A 15,194-nucleotide genomic window follows, 5' to 3' on the forward strand; every position below is an offset into this window, starting at 1 on the left:
GACTTCCTTCCCGGTCCTGATGTTCTAGCCGTTGTCCTGGCAGCCTTTAGTCTCTGTGATAAATTTCTCCATCACTTAAAACAATAATAATAATAATTGTGGTGTTTTTAAAGCGCTTACTGTGTGCCAGGCACTGTACTAGGCGCTGGGGCAGATACAAGCAAATTGGGTTGGACACAGTTCCTGTTCCACATGTGGCACACAGTCTCAGTCTCCCTTTTACAGATGAGGTATCTGAGGCACAGAGAAGTGAAGTGACTTACCCAAGGGCACACAGCAGACAAATGGTAGAACCAGGATTAGAATCTATGATCTTTGGATTCCTAGGCCTGTGCTGTATCCACTACACCATGCTGCTTATCCTCAGAAGAACAGGACTGGGAGTGAGGAGACAGATTCTGATGCCAGATCTGCCCATTACCTCTGTAGCCTTGGGAGAGTCACAACTTCTTTGTGCCTTAGTTTCCTTGTCTGTGAACTGGGTATTTGACAACTGTTCCCCCTCCCCATAAGACTGGGAGCTCCATGGGATTCAGTCTTATTATAATAATAATTATTATTGTGGTATTTGTTATGCGCTTACTATGTGCCAGGTACTGTACTAAGTACTGTGGGTGGCAGGGAATATAAGCACAGGTTGGACATGGTCCCTGTCCCACTTCGGGCTCACAGTCTTAATCCCCACATTACAGATGAGGTAACAGGCACAGAGAAGTGAAGTGACTTGCCCAAAGGTCACACAGCACACAGGATTATACTGGATCTACCCCACTGCTTAGCATAGTACTTGGCACATAGCACTACATAAATATTATTAATAATGATAGTAATACACAGTTATCCCTGATGGAGGTCTGAAAGTAGACCCTGGGGGCAAGACGTGCCCCCAAACCAAAGGAGGTTTTGGTTTCCAGGAAAAAGCTGTGGTAGGATCAGGGGTCCCCCTCTAGGGAAAAACCCACCTTCCACTACAAGCCTCCTTAGTTATGACTTCCATTCCTCAAATATATTGGGCTCAGCACATTTTACCAAAATGGCTAGCCAGACAAAATTAATTTTGATTGTTAGCTGTACTTCTTAAAGCCCATCTGTCCTCATGAAGCACTTTGGTGTATCAAAGGACAGACCTGTGAGGCCCCTCTCTGACTAGAAATCCTGTAAAGATTAAACAGATGTCTTGGCTTAGATAAGAAGGAATGCTATTACATGCTCCCACTACCTAATATTACTGCACTAAAGGGCAATGGAATCGATCATTCTATATTCTTTTTTTTCAAGGTGATAACAGCAAGATACAGTATGGCCTAGTGGAAAGAACACGGCCTGGGAGTTTGAGGGCCTGGGTTCTAATCCTGTCTCTTCCACATATCTGCTGTGTGACCTTGCGCAAGTAACTTCACTTCTCTGTGCCTAAATTAGCTCATCTGCAAAATGGGGATTAAGACTTTTCATTCATTCATTCATTCAAACGTATTTATTGAACGCTATGTGCTTAGTAAGTACAAATTGGCAACATATAGAGACGGTCCCTATCCAACAACGGCCTCACAGTCTAGAAGGGGGAGACAGACAACAAAACAAAACATGTGGTCAGGTGTCAAGTCATCAGTATAAATAGAAGTAAAGCTAGATGCACATCATTGACAAAATAAATAGAATAGTAAATATGTACAAGTGGAATAAATAGAGTAATAAATCTGTACAAACATATATACAGGTGCTGTGGGGAGGAGAAGGAAGTGGGGGGGATGGGGAGGGGGAGAGGAAAAAGGGGGCTCAGTCTGGGAAGGCCTCCTGGAGGAGGTGAGTTCTCAGTAGGGCTTTGAAGGGAGGAAGAGAGCTAGCTTGGCGGATGTGCGGAGGGAGGGTGGGTATTCCAGGCCAGGGGGAGGACGTGGGCCAGAGGTCGACAGCAGGATAGGCAAGAACGAGGCACAGTGAGGAGGTTAGCGGCAGAGGAGTGGAGGGTACAGACTGGGTTGTAGAAGGAGAGAAGGGTGGGACATGGACTGTGTCCAACCTGATTAGCTTGTATCTACCCCAGTGCTTAGTACAATGCCTGGCACATAGTAAGAGCTTAACAAATACCATTAAAAAAAAAGACATGATCAGTAAACACAGCCTTCTAAATGGCTATATTTCATCCCCAGAAATAAGACCTTCCATGAGAGACTATAATAAATAAATGACTGATCTTCTTTGTAGCTGGATCTGTAGAACAGAAGTTAAGTCTTTGCTCTCAAAGCATGAAGGAAGAAGCAAATAGCAGTTTAAATGGTGGGAAGGTTGACGCCTTCCCGTAATGTATTTTTGGGTTGTCTCCCTTGCTAGACTTTTAGCTCCTTGAGGGCAGGAACTGTGTCTACAAACTCTTTTTAGACTCTCTCAAGTGCTTAGTCTAGTGCTGTGCACAAAGTAGGCGCTCAGTAAACACTTCTGATTAACTGTCTGGCTCAGTGATGGCTCAAATGTCTTTCACAGCAAGGGCAAAAAAAATCCCCTCATCCATGAGGAGAAATAATGAAAACTCCAAAATTTCTGTTTCAACAAATTGTAGCTTAACTCTCGGTATTAACTCAGCTTCAGTTCTCTTTGATTTACTTTGGTGGCACAAGGAGATTCATTAGGGTTTGTTTTATGATTTTGTTTTTAAACCATGAAAACTGTGTGAACTGTAGCATAAACTCTTATTAGCAACACTTTCAAAGGACAAATAAAGGTTCTGTCATTTTCTTGATGATGCTCACTCTACCACATCAGTGAACTCGTTCTTTATTCCTCAAAGAAGAACCATCACCAAAATATTACTAAAAGGGATGCACAACTGTAAAAGACAATGCTGTGAATACTGGCAAAGATCTATCTAACCTAAAGGTTTTAGTAAAAATAATATTTTTAACTGTGTGCATATCTTTTCCTCAACACACACACAGAACAAACCTCGATCAAACTGAAGTTCAGTCTTCATAAGTCAACTCTATCTCCAGAGTCCCTGGCTTTGGAGAGCACTGAAGGAGGGAAAGTGAAATTTAGATTGTCCTGTTGCTCCTACTCAGTATGCCTCCCCTCTCTTCTGACTGCCTCATAGTCACCTAGACCTAAATTTCTGTACCATATAGGAACTATGCACCATTTATATCCCATCCTATTCAACACATGAAGGGTGTTAACTACAGAACAGCACCATATAGCAGATACATGACAAGGCCTTACTGTAAGCAACAGAAACACTAGAGTGAGATTTCAAAATAACTATTGATGAATTAGAATCATGACAATGGATTTTGTATAAAACATATTCTACTCTCCAGGCATTAAGGGAATCAATCGTATTTATTGAGTGCTTTCTGTGAGTAACAGTGTACTAAGAGGTTGTAAGAGCACAATATAACAGAGTTGGTAGACATGTTTCCTGCCCACAATGAGTTTACAATCTAGAGGAGGAAAGACCAAAACCTAAAAAGTAATAATCATTACGGTACTTATTAAGCTTTTCCTGTGTGCTAAACATGATGCTGTATGCTGGGGTAGAAACAGATAATCAGATGAGACATAGTCCCTGTTCTACATGGGCTTCACAATCTAAGAGGTGGGGAGAATAGGTATTAATCAATTAATAAATCAATCAATGGAATTTATTGAGTGCTTTCTGTGTGCAGAGCACTGGACTGAGTGCTTGGAAGAATATAATAAAAGAGAAGCAGCATGGCCTAGTGGATAGAGAACAGGCCTGGAGGTCAGAAGGATCTGGGTTGTAGTTCCGACTCTGCCACTTGTCTACTGTGTGACCTTTGGCAAGTCACAACTTTTCTGTGCCTCAGTTCCCTCATTTGTAAAATAGGGATTAAGACTGTGAGCCCCTTGTGGGACATGGATAGTATCCAACTTGATTAGCTTGTATCTATCCCAGCACTTACTACAGAGCCTGGCACATAATAAGCATTTAACAAATACCAAAAAAAATAATTCAATAGAATTGGCAGATACAATCCCTGCTCTCAAAACAGTCTAGTCAGGGAGACAGACCTTCAAATAGATTCAAATTAATATAAGGATATGTATGTAGATTCTGTGGGGCTGGTGTGGGGTGAATAGCAAAGTGCTTAAAGGGTACAGATCCAAGTGCTTAGGCAATGCAGAAGGGAGGGAGAATTGGGTGGCGGAAAGGAGGGGATAGTCAGGGAGGGCCTCTTGTAGATGTGATTTTTAGTAGGGCTTTGAAGATGGGGAGTGTGATGGCCAATCAGATATGAAGGGGGAAGGAGGTTCAGACCAGTGGGAGGACCTGTTGGTAAGACAGATGAGATGGAAGTACAGTGAGTAGTTTGGCATCATCTCATAGAAGATGTCAGCTTCATTTTACATGTGAGATTCTGGAGGCTTATAGAAGTTAAGAACCTTACCCAAGGCTTTTACAGCAGGTCAGCAAAGATGGGATTGGAAACCTGGGATCTTGCCTCCCAGTCCTGTGCTCTTTCCATTAGACCCACTGAGACCTGCATTTTAAATAATAATCTGGCATTGTTAGAGGCTCCTTTTTCATCCTAAACTAAACCCAAAGGAAGAACAGAAACCTGAATGAAACCAGGCACATAATAAGGCATTGAAATAACATATAAAATACCTTTAGCATTGGCACTCACAATATTAATTTAGTTCTCCAATGAACCAAATCATAACTGAGTAATGCAATAGAGAAATGAGGTGGAAAATGCTAACTGGGTCCCAGCACAGAAAAAAGACTCTGACACAATAGAAGGGAAAGGAAGATCTGCCAAAACACAATTATAGCAGTCTAATAGGGAACTGACTAACATACATACATGAAAAGCTGGGCAGCAAGAATGCCCAGGTATCTGTAAATTCAGTTTCAATTAAACTAAATTGCCATTTTCCTTAATTCCCCAAAGGAACTACAAACCCAAAATGAGAACAACCCAAACGTCCAGCTTGGGTCCTGGCTGAAGGCCTATTTGCGTAGTGGATAGAGCATGGGAGTCAGAAGGTCATGGGTTCTAATTCCAGCTCAGCCACTTGTCTGCTCTGTGACCTTGGGCAAATCAATCACTTCACTTCTCTGGGCCTCAGTTACCTCATCTGTAAAATGGGATTGAGACTGTGAGCCCCACATGGGACAGGGACTGCGTCCAACCTGATTTACTTGTATCCACCCCAGTGCTTAGTAAAGTGCCTGGCACACAGTAAGTGCTTAACAAATGCCACAGTCATCATTCTTTCCTCACAGATCACTTCCTCCCTTTGGCTCCTCCCAGCATGGCCACGGCTTATTTTCAATATTGTGTGTGGCTCTGTGACCAGGAAGACAGGGAAGGAGTGGGTGAGTCTATTTGCTCCCTGCTCTTTCCTAGAAATGGAGAAAAAACCACAAAAGTCATCGTCACCTATGTTTGGAGAAGCACTTTATTGATGAAAAATACCATTTCACTGTGAACTCTATATCATTTACATCACCATATCTTTAATTTTTAAAAAAAATTTCTACATCACTCATTCATTAAACATGTTTCCATCTTTGGGGTGCCAACCACCAGTTAAGAGCACCATCCTTTATTAAAGATAAATCGGTTCATCATGTCAAAGGTTCTCGCAGGCTGGTCATTGGGTAAGATGTGTCCTCCACCTCGAACAATCACCTTCAGGGTAGAAATAAAAAAAAGGAATTAAACTTTAGTGAGGCAAGACACACTTTTGAACAAAATGCAAGGATTTTATGCTAGATAACCTCTTTACAGTAGATTTATTAGAGGATGGATTGAAGTATATTACCAATACAATCTGCTTTGGTTCCAGTTAGTGCCTTCCTTGGAACAACACAATATGTTAAGAAGAGTGGCTATGAATGTTGAGAGTACAGTTGAACTTCTGCTGTATGGACTAAAGACATGCAAGTAATCTCGTTGTGGGCAGAGAATGTGTCTACCAACTCTGTTACACTGTACTCTCCCAAATGCTTAGTATGGTGCTCTGCACAAAGTAGGTGCTCAATAAATACAATTAATGGATTGATTGCAAGTGATGAAGTGGCAGACCAACCAGCTCAGACATGAGTCTCCTCTCTGGCTCAGGCTGTCACAGACTGGCATCTACAATAGTAGCAGCAGGACTATTTACTGGATGCTGTCTTGGTGTGGTGCACTACTGCACTTGAGAGGTACAGAATAAAGAAGTGATACGTTCCCTGCCCAAAAGAAGGACCTTACACTGTAATGGAAGAGACAGTCCATCAATCAATGATATTTACGGAACGGTAACAGTGTGCAGAGTACTGTACACTAGACAAGTTTGGAGAAGCAGCATGGTCTAGTGGATAGAGCAGGAGCCTGAGAGTCAGAAGGACCTGAGTTCTAATCTCAGATCCACCACTTACTTGTCTGTTGTTTGACCCTGGGAAAGTCACTTGGCTTTCACTCAGCCATATTTATCGAGTGCTTATTGAGTGCAAAGCACTGTACTAAGCGCTTGGGAGAGTACAACGTAACAATAAAGACACGTTCCCTGCCCACAACCATCTTACAGTCTAGAGGACTTCTCTGTACATTCATTCCCTATCTGTAAAATGGGGATTAAGACTGTGAGCCCCATGTAGGACATGGATTGTGTCCAACCTGATTACCTTGTATCTATCCCAGTGCTTAGTACAGTGCCTGGCAAATAGTAAGCACTTAACTATACCATAAAAAAGCAAGTTCTAGGCATGCACAAATTCATTCAATCATTCATTCATTCAATCGTATTTATTGAGTGTTTACTGTGTGCAGAGCACTGTACTAAGCGCTTGGGAAGTACAAGTTGGCAACATATAGAGAACAGAACTCAAGACATGCTGCATGAAAATGGTTAATCCAGGCAATGATTCCAGTCTGTAGGAGCTTGCTCAGGAGGTGCATTCCAACCCCCTGGGCACCCTCCTGCAAACCCCCACCTTAGCTGGGATGTGGGGGGCACTTCCATTGCTGCTGCTTACGCTGAAGGCTGCACTCCAGAGTTTCTGGAGCAGCAGGGGGCGCTCTACACAATTCCCCAGTGGAAAAGTTGCACCAGAGTGAGCAGTAATAATAATAATGATGGTATTTGTTCAGCGCTTACTATGTGCAAAGCACTGTTCTAAGCTTTGAACAGAAGAACAGCAGTGCCTGCAGCCCTGAGCAAGGAGCTCAGTGTCAGCAGGAGTTAATAAAAATAATTATGGTATTTGTTAAGCACTTACTCCGTGACTAGCACTGCGGAAGAATACTGCATGGCCTAATGGAAAGAGCACGGGCCTAAGAAACAGAGGACCTGGGTTCTAATCCTGACTCCATCACCTGTCTGCTGTATGATCTTAGGCAAGTTGCTTAACTGTGCCTCAGTTACCTCATCTGTAAAATGGGGATTATATCCTCCTCTCTCCTGCTTAGACTGTGAGTCCTACATGGGGCAGAGACTGTGTTCAACCTAATTATCTGTATCTACCTCAGCTCTTAGAACAGTGCTTGATACATGGTAAGCCCTTAACTAATACCATAAAAAAGCACTGTACTAATCACGGGGGTAGAGGAAAAGGTATTGAAATAGGATCACCTATCGTGAACAGCAGGTTGAGATTATGTGTGTGTGTTTTTTTTCCTTTCTCTCTGTGTTACCTCTCTTCTGTTTTTCTTCCACCTAATTTTGGCCCTTGCTTGTCCCACTAACATTTCCGGAAAAAAAAAAACTGAGTCTAAAAAAAAATGTAGATTGTGAGCCCCCTGGGGGCTAGGGACTAAGTTTTATTCATCCTTTGTTGTATTCTTCCCCAGTGCTTAGTACAGTGCTCTGCACACAGTGGGTGCTCAATAAATACTATAAATTGATTGTAGTCAAGATTGAAGATGAATCCTTAAGACAAGACATGGAAGTTAAATAGTATAATGGTCAGGGTTTTTCTTTCTCCTTAGCCAGTACAGATGGCAAAACAACACCATCCGTTCAGTGAACTAGACCAGAGGATTAAGCAAGCAAATGATACACGTGTAACTAATGATAAACAGCAGGCTCACTCAACTGGTGTGACAATCTTTGGATGTACATCCAGAGCTAGGAATTACCTTCATCTTGGAATGATCAATCAGTGGTATTTATTGAATGCTTAGTGGGTGCATAGCACTGTACTATGCTTGGGCAAGTACAACAGAGTTGGTAGACACCTTCCCTACCCACAAAGAGCTTACAGTCTAGAGGGGGAGGCCCATGGAGCCGGATAAATTACGGATATGTACATAAGTGGAGGGTGAGTGGGGTGAATATCAAGTTTCAAGACATCCTCGTTCTGTTGACTGGTGCCTCTAGCGGTCAGGGATTCTCATTTTCACTATCCTGTTTCTGAGGCTAGCTGAGGCCAACACCATTTCGATGAGATGATGTGAAATACCTCTTTTTTTTTCTAAACACATTTGGATAATAATAATAATAATAATGACATTTATTAAGCACTTACTATGTGCAAAGCACTGTTCTAAGCCCTGGGGAGGTAACAAGGTGATAAGGTTGTCCCACAGGGGGCTCACAGTCTTAATCCCCATTTTACAGATGAGGTAACTGAAGTACAGAGAAGTTAAGTGACTTGCCCAAAGTCACACAGCTGACAACTGTCGGAGCCGGGATTTGAACCCGGGACCTCTGACTCCAAATCCCGGGCTCTTTCCACTGAGCCACACTGCTTCTCTGCATACCTAATGCAGATGCATACCTAATTAGTCTGTAATTACAATTTGATTTATCATCTACAGTTTGGGAGCAAATTTTGACTGAACAAACTGTGTTCCTTCTCCACTGTGGAAGAAAACTGTAAGTGAGCAGATGTTTGATAAGACAGCCTTCCCGTGACACCAAATGAGAACTCCAACCCTGGAGTCATCTTCTTGCAGAAACAAATCAGCTGTCTCCAGGCTTGGCTGTTTTGTGATGAGGGGCTTCTGTGCAGATTCAACTCAAATAAGGACAACTCACAAAGATGGGTGTGACAAGGTTCAGCTGCCTGGACATGACAAACTTAGCAGCAGAGACCAGGGACAACTATGAACTGAATACTCATGAGGTCACTCAGTCCCTAATGTATTCCAATTTCCCAAGCCTAGTACTGCTATTCATTCATTCATTCAATCGTATTTATTGAGCGCTTACTGTGTGCAGAGCACTGTACTAAGCGCTTGGAAAGTACAAGTCGGCAACACATAGAGACGGTCCCTACCCAACAGCGGGCTCACAGTCTAGAAGGGGGAGACAGACAACAAAACAAAACATATTAACAAAATAAAACAAATAGAATAAATGTGTCCAAATAAAATAAATAAATAGAGCAATAAATCCGTACAAACATCTATCCATATATACAGGTGCTGTGGGGAGGGGAAGGAGGAGTCCCTATGAATTGGAAATGATTTGACAGCACTTATTATTATTAATAATAATAATAATAATAATAATAACGGAGAATAATAATGGAGAAGCAGTGTGGCTCAGTGGAAAGAGCCCGGGCTTTGGAGTCAGAAGTCATGGGTTCAAATCCCAGCTCCGCCACTTGTCAGCTGTGTGACTTTGGTCAAGTCTCTTAACTTCTCTGTGCCTGCTACCTCATCTGTAAAATAAAATCTAGCTTAACTGTCCAAACCAAAACCCAGGTTACACATCCTAAGGTAAGAGTCATAGGAAATTTTAAGGCATGGCCCTATTACTAAAGCCCAAATGTCCAGGGGTCCAGTACCCCCAACCACTCTTCTTGATTACTACCAGTGATCCCTGCCCTCAAAGAGCTTAGAGTCTGGTGGAGACCAATATTATAGTAAATAAATAAATGGTCTGGTAACTAAGTTTCCTGGGAAAAGCCTGGGCCTTATCTCCAAAATAACAAGGCAGAGTCAGGAGAAGAATTCCCAACTCCAGCTTCCTACGAAAACTGTCTCCAGGGCAAGAGCAGCATGGATCCAGACCAGCTTCTGGGATCCAGCTCAGTAGGCCACTGTGCGCTCAGTAAAGTGCTCTGCACACAGTAAGTGCTCAATAAATATGATTGAATGAATGAATGAACACTAGGGTTTGGAAGATCCTTGAACAGTCCCTGTACAGAGAAATGATGTTCCCTGACTGTTACTCGTGTTTTCATTGAAGCTTTGGGGTCCCAGTATACCTGGCTATGCTGCAGGAGCTCTCACACATTAATGCTGGGAAGCAGCATGAACTAGTGTATAAAGTATGGACCTGGGAGCCAGAGGACCTGCATTCCAATCCTGGCTCTGCCACTTGATGCTGTGTGACCTTGGGCAAGTCACTTCTCTATGCCTTAATTTCCTCAACTGTAAAATAGGGATTGAATATCTGTTCTCCTTCCTAGACTGTGAGCCTCAAGTGGGACAGGGACTGTATCCAGCCTGATTAATTTGTACCTACCCAGCACTTAGAACAGTGCTTGATACCTAGTCAGCATTTAACAAATACCATAAAAAACCCAAACACTGTAAAGCACTTTCTGATAACTGGGTCTTTATTCCTGCTTCTATGCCTTTTCCCCAGTGGACTTCCTGCTGAATTCAGCTTCAATTCAGGTTGGTGGAGCCAGCCCCTTTCAACCAAGGTTTGGCAGAAATGCTATCCACTCTTAAATGTATGGCTGAAGAGAATAATACACCAATGCCATTTGTCTCCATACAGTGTAGACATTTAAAGTTCCCTGATGCATTAGTGTGTTTGTCCTCTACAAGGCCTGAATCTGTTTCCTATTTTCATGAAGGAGGCAGTGTTCCCTAATGGATAGAGCATAGGCCCAGGAGTCAGCAGGACTCCCACATGCCTGCTAAGTGACCCTGAGTAAGTCACTTCACTGTGCTTCAGTTTCCTCACCTGTAAAATGGGGATTACATATCTGTCCTTCCTCCCCTCTACATTCAAGAACCAAATGGGCCAGGGACTGTCTCACATGAAAATCTTGCATCTATTCCAGTGCTTAGTACAGTGCTTGGCACATAGTAAGTGCTTAATAAATGCTATTGTTATTATTATTATAAAGAACCCACTCCAAGGGAAACAACCCCTCTCCAATTTCTGCCTTCCAGCCTGGCCTTACAGCAGTCTGCCACTACATGACATTTTGGGGACTGTATGCCTTCAAAACATTCATTACACACCAGCAAAAATTTAAATCATTAACTGTATCATTTTCAAGCAAGGCTAGTCTAACTTGGAACATTACGGCAATCTAGAATTTAATGCAGTCACTGAAGTTTGCTACCTGGACAGTGCACTGTCAACAATACAAGGATGAGACAATGCAGCCAAAAAATCAAAAAGACCAAGATAGCTTTGGGATACTGATGATAGAGCTTGATGATAACATAGCATCAAGCTTCATAAGATGTTTCAGGTCTGTAAAACCTTAAGGCTTTAAGGACTATATAGTTATGAAGCCTAAACTTTCTAAATATCCAGTTTTACCACATCTCCTGTGAACCAGAGTCAAAATCAAGTAGCAGAACAAGAACAAGGAGATCCTGGAACATAGAGTTGTTCTAGGAATGGAAGACAGCATGGCCTTTTGGAAAGATCCCAGGCCTGAGAGTCAGAAGATCTGGGTTCAAGTCCCAGCTCTTCCACTGACCCGTTGAGTGACCATGGGCAAGTCACAACCTCTCTGGGATTTAGTTTCCTCATCTGAAAAATGGGGATAAGATTATGAACACTGTGTAGGAAAGGGACTGTGTCCAATCCCATAACCTTGCATGTAGTCCAGTGCTTAGCACACAGTAAGCACTTCATAACATAAATATCATGTGGGAATAATAAAGGAGTAAGATACAGTCTCTATCCTTAAGAAACTTGTAATCTCAAAGAGGACATGTATATTGAAACATTTGTAAGGGTATATAAAATCTAGGTAACAGTACAGGGCTCTGAACCCCATAAGTGCTTAATAAATACCTTTATTACTACTACCTACAGTGTTATTGGGGTGCAGTTAATCTAGTACAGGTCAGTAATTTGCAGCTGGGGGAAAGAAGGGCTCATCCACAAGATGATAATAATAATGTTAACTGGGGTACTCATTACAAGATGCAATGAGCAGTTAGCAGTATTACCAACATTACGTGGGATTTCTCACCCACCATTAACTGATCCTTCTGAGGCCCAAGGGGTAGGCATCAGGATGACCCCAGTGATGACTGGCTTCAGTCACTGGTCAACCAGGGCCCCAGTGCTTCAAGGTCCATGCAGCCTTCTGGTTGCATCCCCAGCACTTCTGGCTTTCACAGCCTTGGAGAGCAGTGCAAAGACCAAGAGAAGCAGTATGGCCTAGTGGATAGGGCACTGGCCTGGGAGTCAGAAAGACCTGGATTCTAATCCCGGCTTGGCTACATGTCTGCTGTGTGACCTTGGGCAGGTCACTTCACTTCTCTGTGCCTCAATAATCTCATCTGTAAAATGGGGATTAAGACTGTGAACCCCATGTGGGATGAAGACTGTGTCCAACCTAATTATCTTGTACCTACCCCAGTGCTTAATACAGTGCCTGGCACACAGTAAACACTTAAATACCTTAAAAAAACACCACCAAGGAATGGGTCCCTTTCTTTTGGCTTCCCTTCCTTTATGCCCCCGGTTTGCACAGAAGGGCCTTCCTAGATTTAGCCTCCAAGAGGTTGCTAACCAGCCATCCTTAATGGGTTCATCGACCAAGAAGTTAGCAACCCTATGCATAACTGGAAGACAGAAAATTATAACTTGACCCAAACTTGGGAAGTACTGGTCTGGCCTCTGGAGAAGAGGTGCTGTCACAAACAGCATTCTAAAAGCATCTTCCTTAAGCAAAACTCTTGTGTGCCCTAGCAAGTGAGGATTGTGTGCCAGACCAAAAATCCAAATACAAGAGAGTAGAATCTAGAATTACAGCTTTAATTCAATAAGGAAAAAACCCCTGGAGTTTCTAAGCTTTGAGACAGCTGTAACTTTTATAGAGTTTAGCGTTTATGTGTGTGTTATGATCAACTCTAATCAAGAGGGTTCGCCTGATCAGCCTGGCCGTCTCCTAATGATGCTTGTCGGGAGTAGACAAGCAGGATCAGATGCTATTTATTCTTGTTTGATATCTGACCCATTTAATGGAGAAGGGTGGACAGGAAAAGTGAGAACAAAATTAAAATTTCCCAATTAGAATTCTGCTCTATTTATTTTCTGAAAGAAAAAGGAGGCAGGGACAGTGACCCGATTCTAATAACTACCTCAACATTTAGCACAGTGCAAGACACAGAAAAAACACTTATTAAGATAGCGTAATCAAATCACCAATCAGGTTATTCATTCTCCCACACTTCGCTTTCCCATGTCACTCCAACTCTTACCCAGAAAGCCCTGCCTCCTTGGGGCTAGGCCACGCAGGAACAACGAGACTCCCCAAGCTGCGACTGCCAGAACCTCATTAAGGCGCAAGCTGCTGCTTGAAAATGAGATCAAACCGCAACCTCCACAGTTGTTTAGCTTTGGTTTTGGAGGGATTTTTAGTGTCTTGGGCTGCCAACTTGCTCCTTCCTTCCCATTCACTGCTCCTGCTTCTCTAGCTCCCTTCAGCTCCCCCCTCAGAAGCAGCATGGCTTAGTGGATAAAACACAGGCCTGGAAGTCAGAAGGTCTTGGGTTCTAATCCTGACTCCACCACATGTCTGCTCTGTGACCTCGGGCAAGTCACTATGGACTATGGCATAGTGGACAGAGCATGGGCCTGGGAGCCAGAAGGTCATAGGTTCTAATCCTGGCTCTGCCACTTGTCTGCTGTGTGACCCTGGGCAAGTCACTTCACTTCTCTGTGCCTCAGTTACCTCATCTGTAAAATGGGGATTGAGACTAAGCACCCCACATGGGCCAGGGACTGTGTCCAACTCGATTTGCCTGTAACCATCCCAGCACTTAGTACAGTGCTGGGCACGTAGTAAGCGCTTAACAAATACCATTATTATTATTACCAAGTGCTGGGATTACAAGAAGCAGCATGGCATAGTGGATAGAGCACAGGCCTGGGAGTCAGAAGGTCACAGGTTCTAATCCCAGCTCTGCCACTTTTCTGCTTCTGCTGTGTGACCTTGGCAAGTCACTTCACGTCTCTGGGCCTCAGCCACCTCATATGTAAAATGGGAATTAAGACTATGAGCCCCATCTAGGACATGGATTGTGTCCAGCTGATCAGCTTGTATCTATCCCAGTGCTTAGTACATTGCCTGGCACATAGTAAGTGCTTGACAGATACCATTTTTTTTTTAAAAAAAGGTCTTTATCCAAAGCAGTTTCCTTACAACATGTGACAGAATAATAATAATAATAATAATAACAATAATAATAATAATGTTGGTATTTGTTAAGCATTTACTAAATGCCAAGCACTGTTCTAAGTGCCGGGGTAGATACAAGGTAATCAGGTTGTCCCACGTGGGGCTCACAGTCTTCATCCCCATTTTCCAGATGAGGTAACTGAGGCACAGAGAAGTGAAGTGACTTGCCCACAGTCACGCAGCTGACAAGCAGCGGAGCCGGGACTAGAACCCATGACCTCTGACTCCCAAGCCCAGGCTCTTGCCAGTAAGCTACACTGCTCCCCACCAGGATCCAGCCATCTAGGCTGATTGGGTGTATCATGGGGGCTTTGGGCCACAGAGGGGGGCTCTGGGCCATTTCCCGCACCACTGGTCCAGGAGACCCCATGATCCCAGACCCAGGTGAGACTTCAGAGAGAAAGGCTGAGTGGTTTGCCTAGTGGCCCAGTGACTTTCATCATAGCATTTGCTATCTAAAATGCCAGGCCACCAGCCAGGGCAGGGAACAGACAGCTGAATGGCATCCCTGTGCAGGATGACTGTGTGACAACATGTGGACCAACCTCTGATTAATCAATCGATAGAGTGATATTTATTGAGGGCTTACTATGTCCAGAGCACTGTACTAACATCTTGACAGGTTACAATACGTTAGAATAAGCAGACACATTCCCTGCCCATAATGAGTTTACAGTCTAGAGGGGGAGACAGACATTACTATAATTAATTTATAATATATAATTTAAAGATATGTACATAGGTGCCAGGGGGTTTGGTTGGGGGGAGGGGGAGCAGAGAGACTATCAAATGTCCAAACACAAAAAACTATTCCTCTAAGCTAACTGAATTTGAACTTTCAGTTTAA

At 43.2% G+C, this 15,194-nt stretch overlaps 1 protein-coding gene across 2 annotated transcripts in view; it reads right to left on the reverse strand.

Annotated features, from left to right (window-relative positions):
- Nucleotides 1-5,403: 5,403 nt before the first annotated feature.
- The window catches only part of CPVL (carboxypeptidase vitellogenic like), a 120,755-nt gene continuing 110,964 nt past the window's right edge, over nt 5,404-15,194 (reverse strand). For both annotated transcript variants that reach the window (XM_038768805.1, XM_038768813.1), the window contains exon 13: nt 5,404-5,654. In XM_038768805.1, coding sequence (XP_038624733.1) covers nt 5,553-5,654 — 102 coding nt within the window. In that variant the 3' untranslated portion in view covers nt 5,404-5,552. The remainder of the gene's footprint in view (nt 5,655-15,194) is intronic.

The sequence above is a fragment of the Tachyglossus aculeatus genome, chromosome 2 (assembly GCF_015852505.1).
Source record: "Tachyglossus aculeatus isolate mTacAcu1 chromosome 2, mTacAcu1.pri, whole genome shotgun sequence".
NCBI lineage: Eukaryota > Metazoa > Chordata > Mammalia > Monotremata > Tachyglossidae > Tachyglossus > Tachyglossus aculeatus.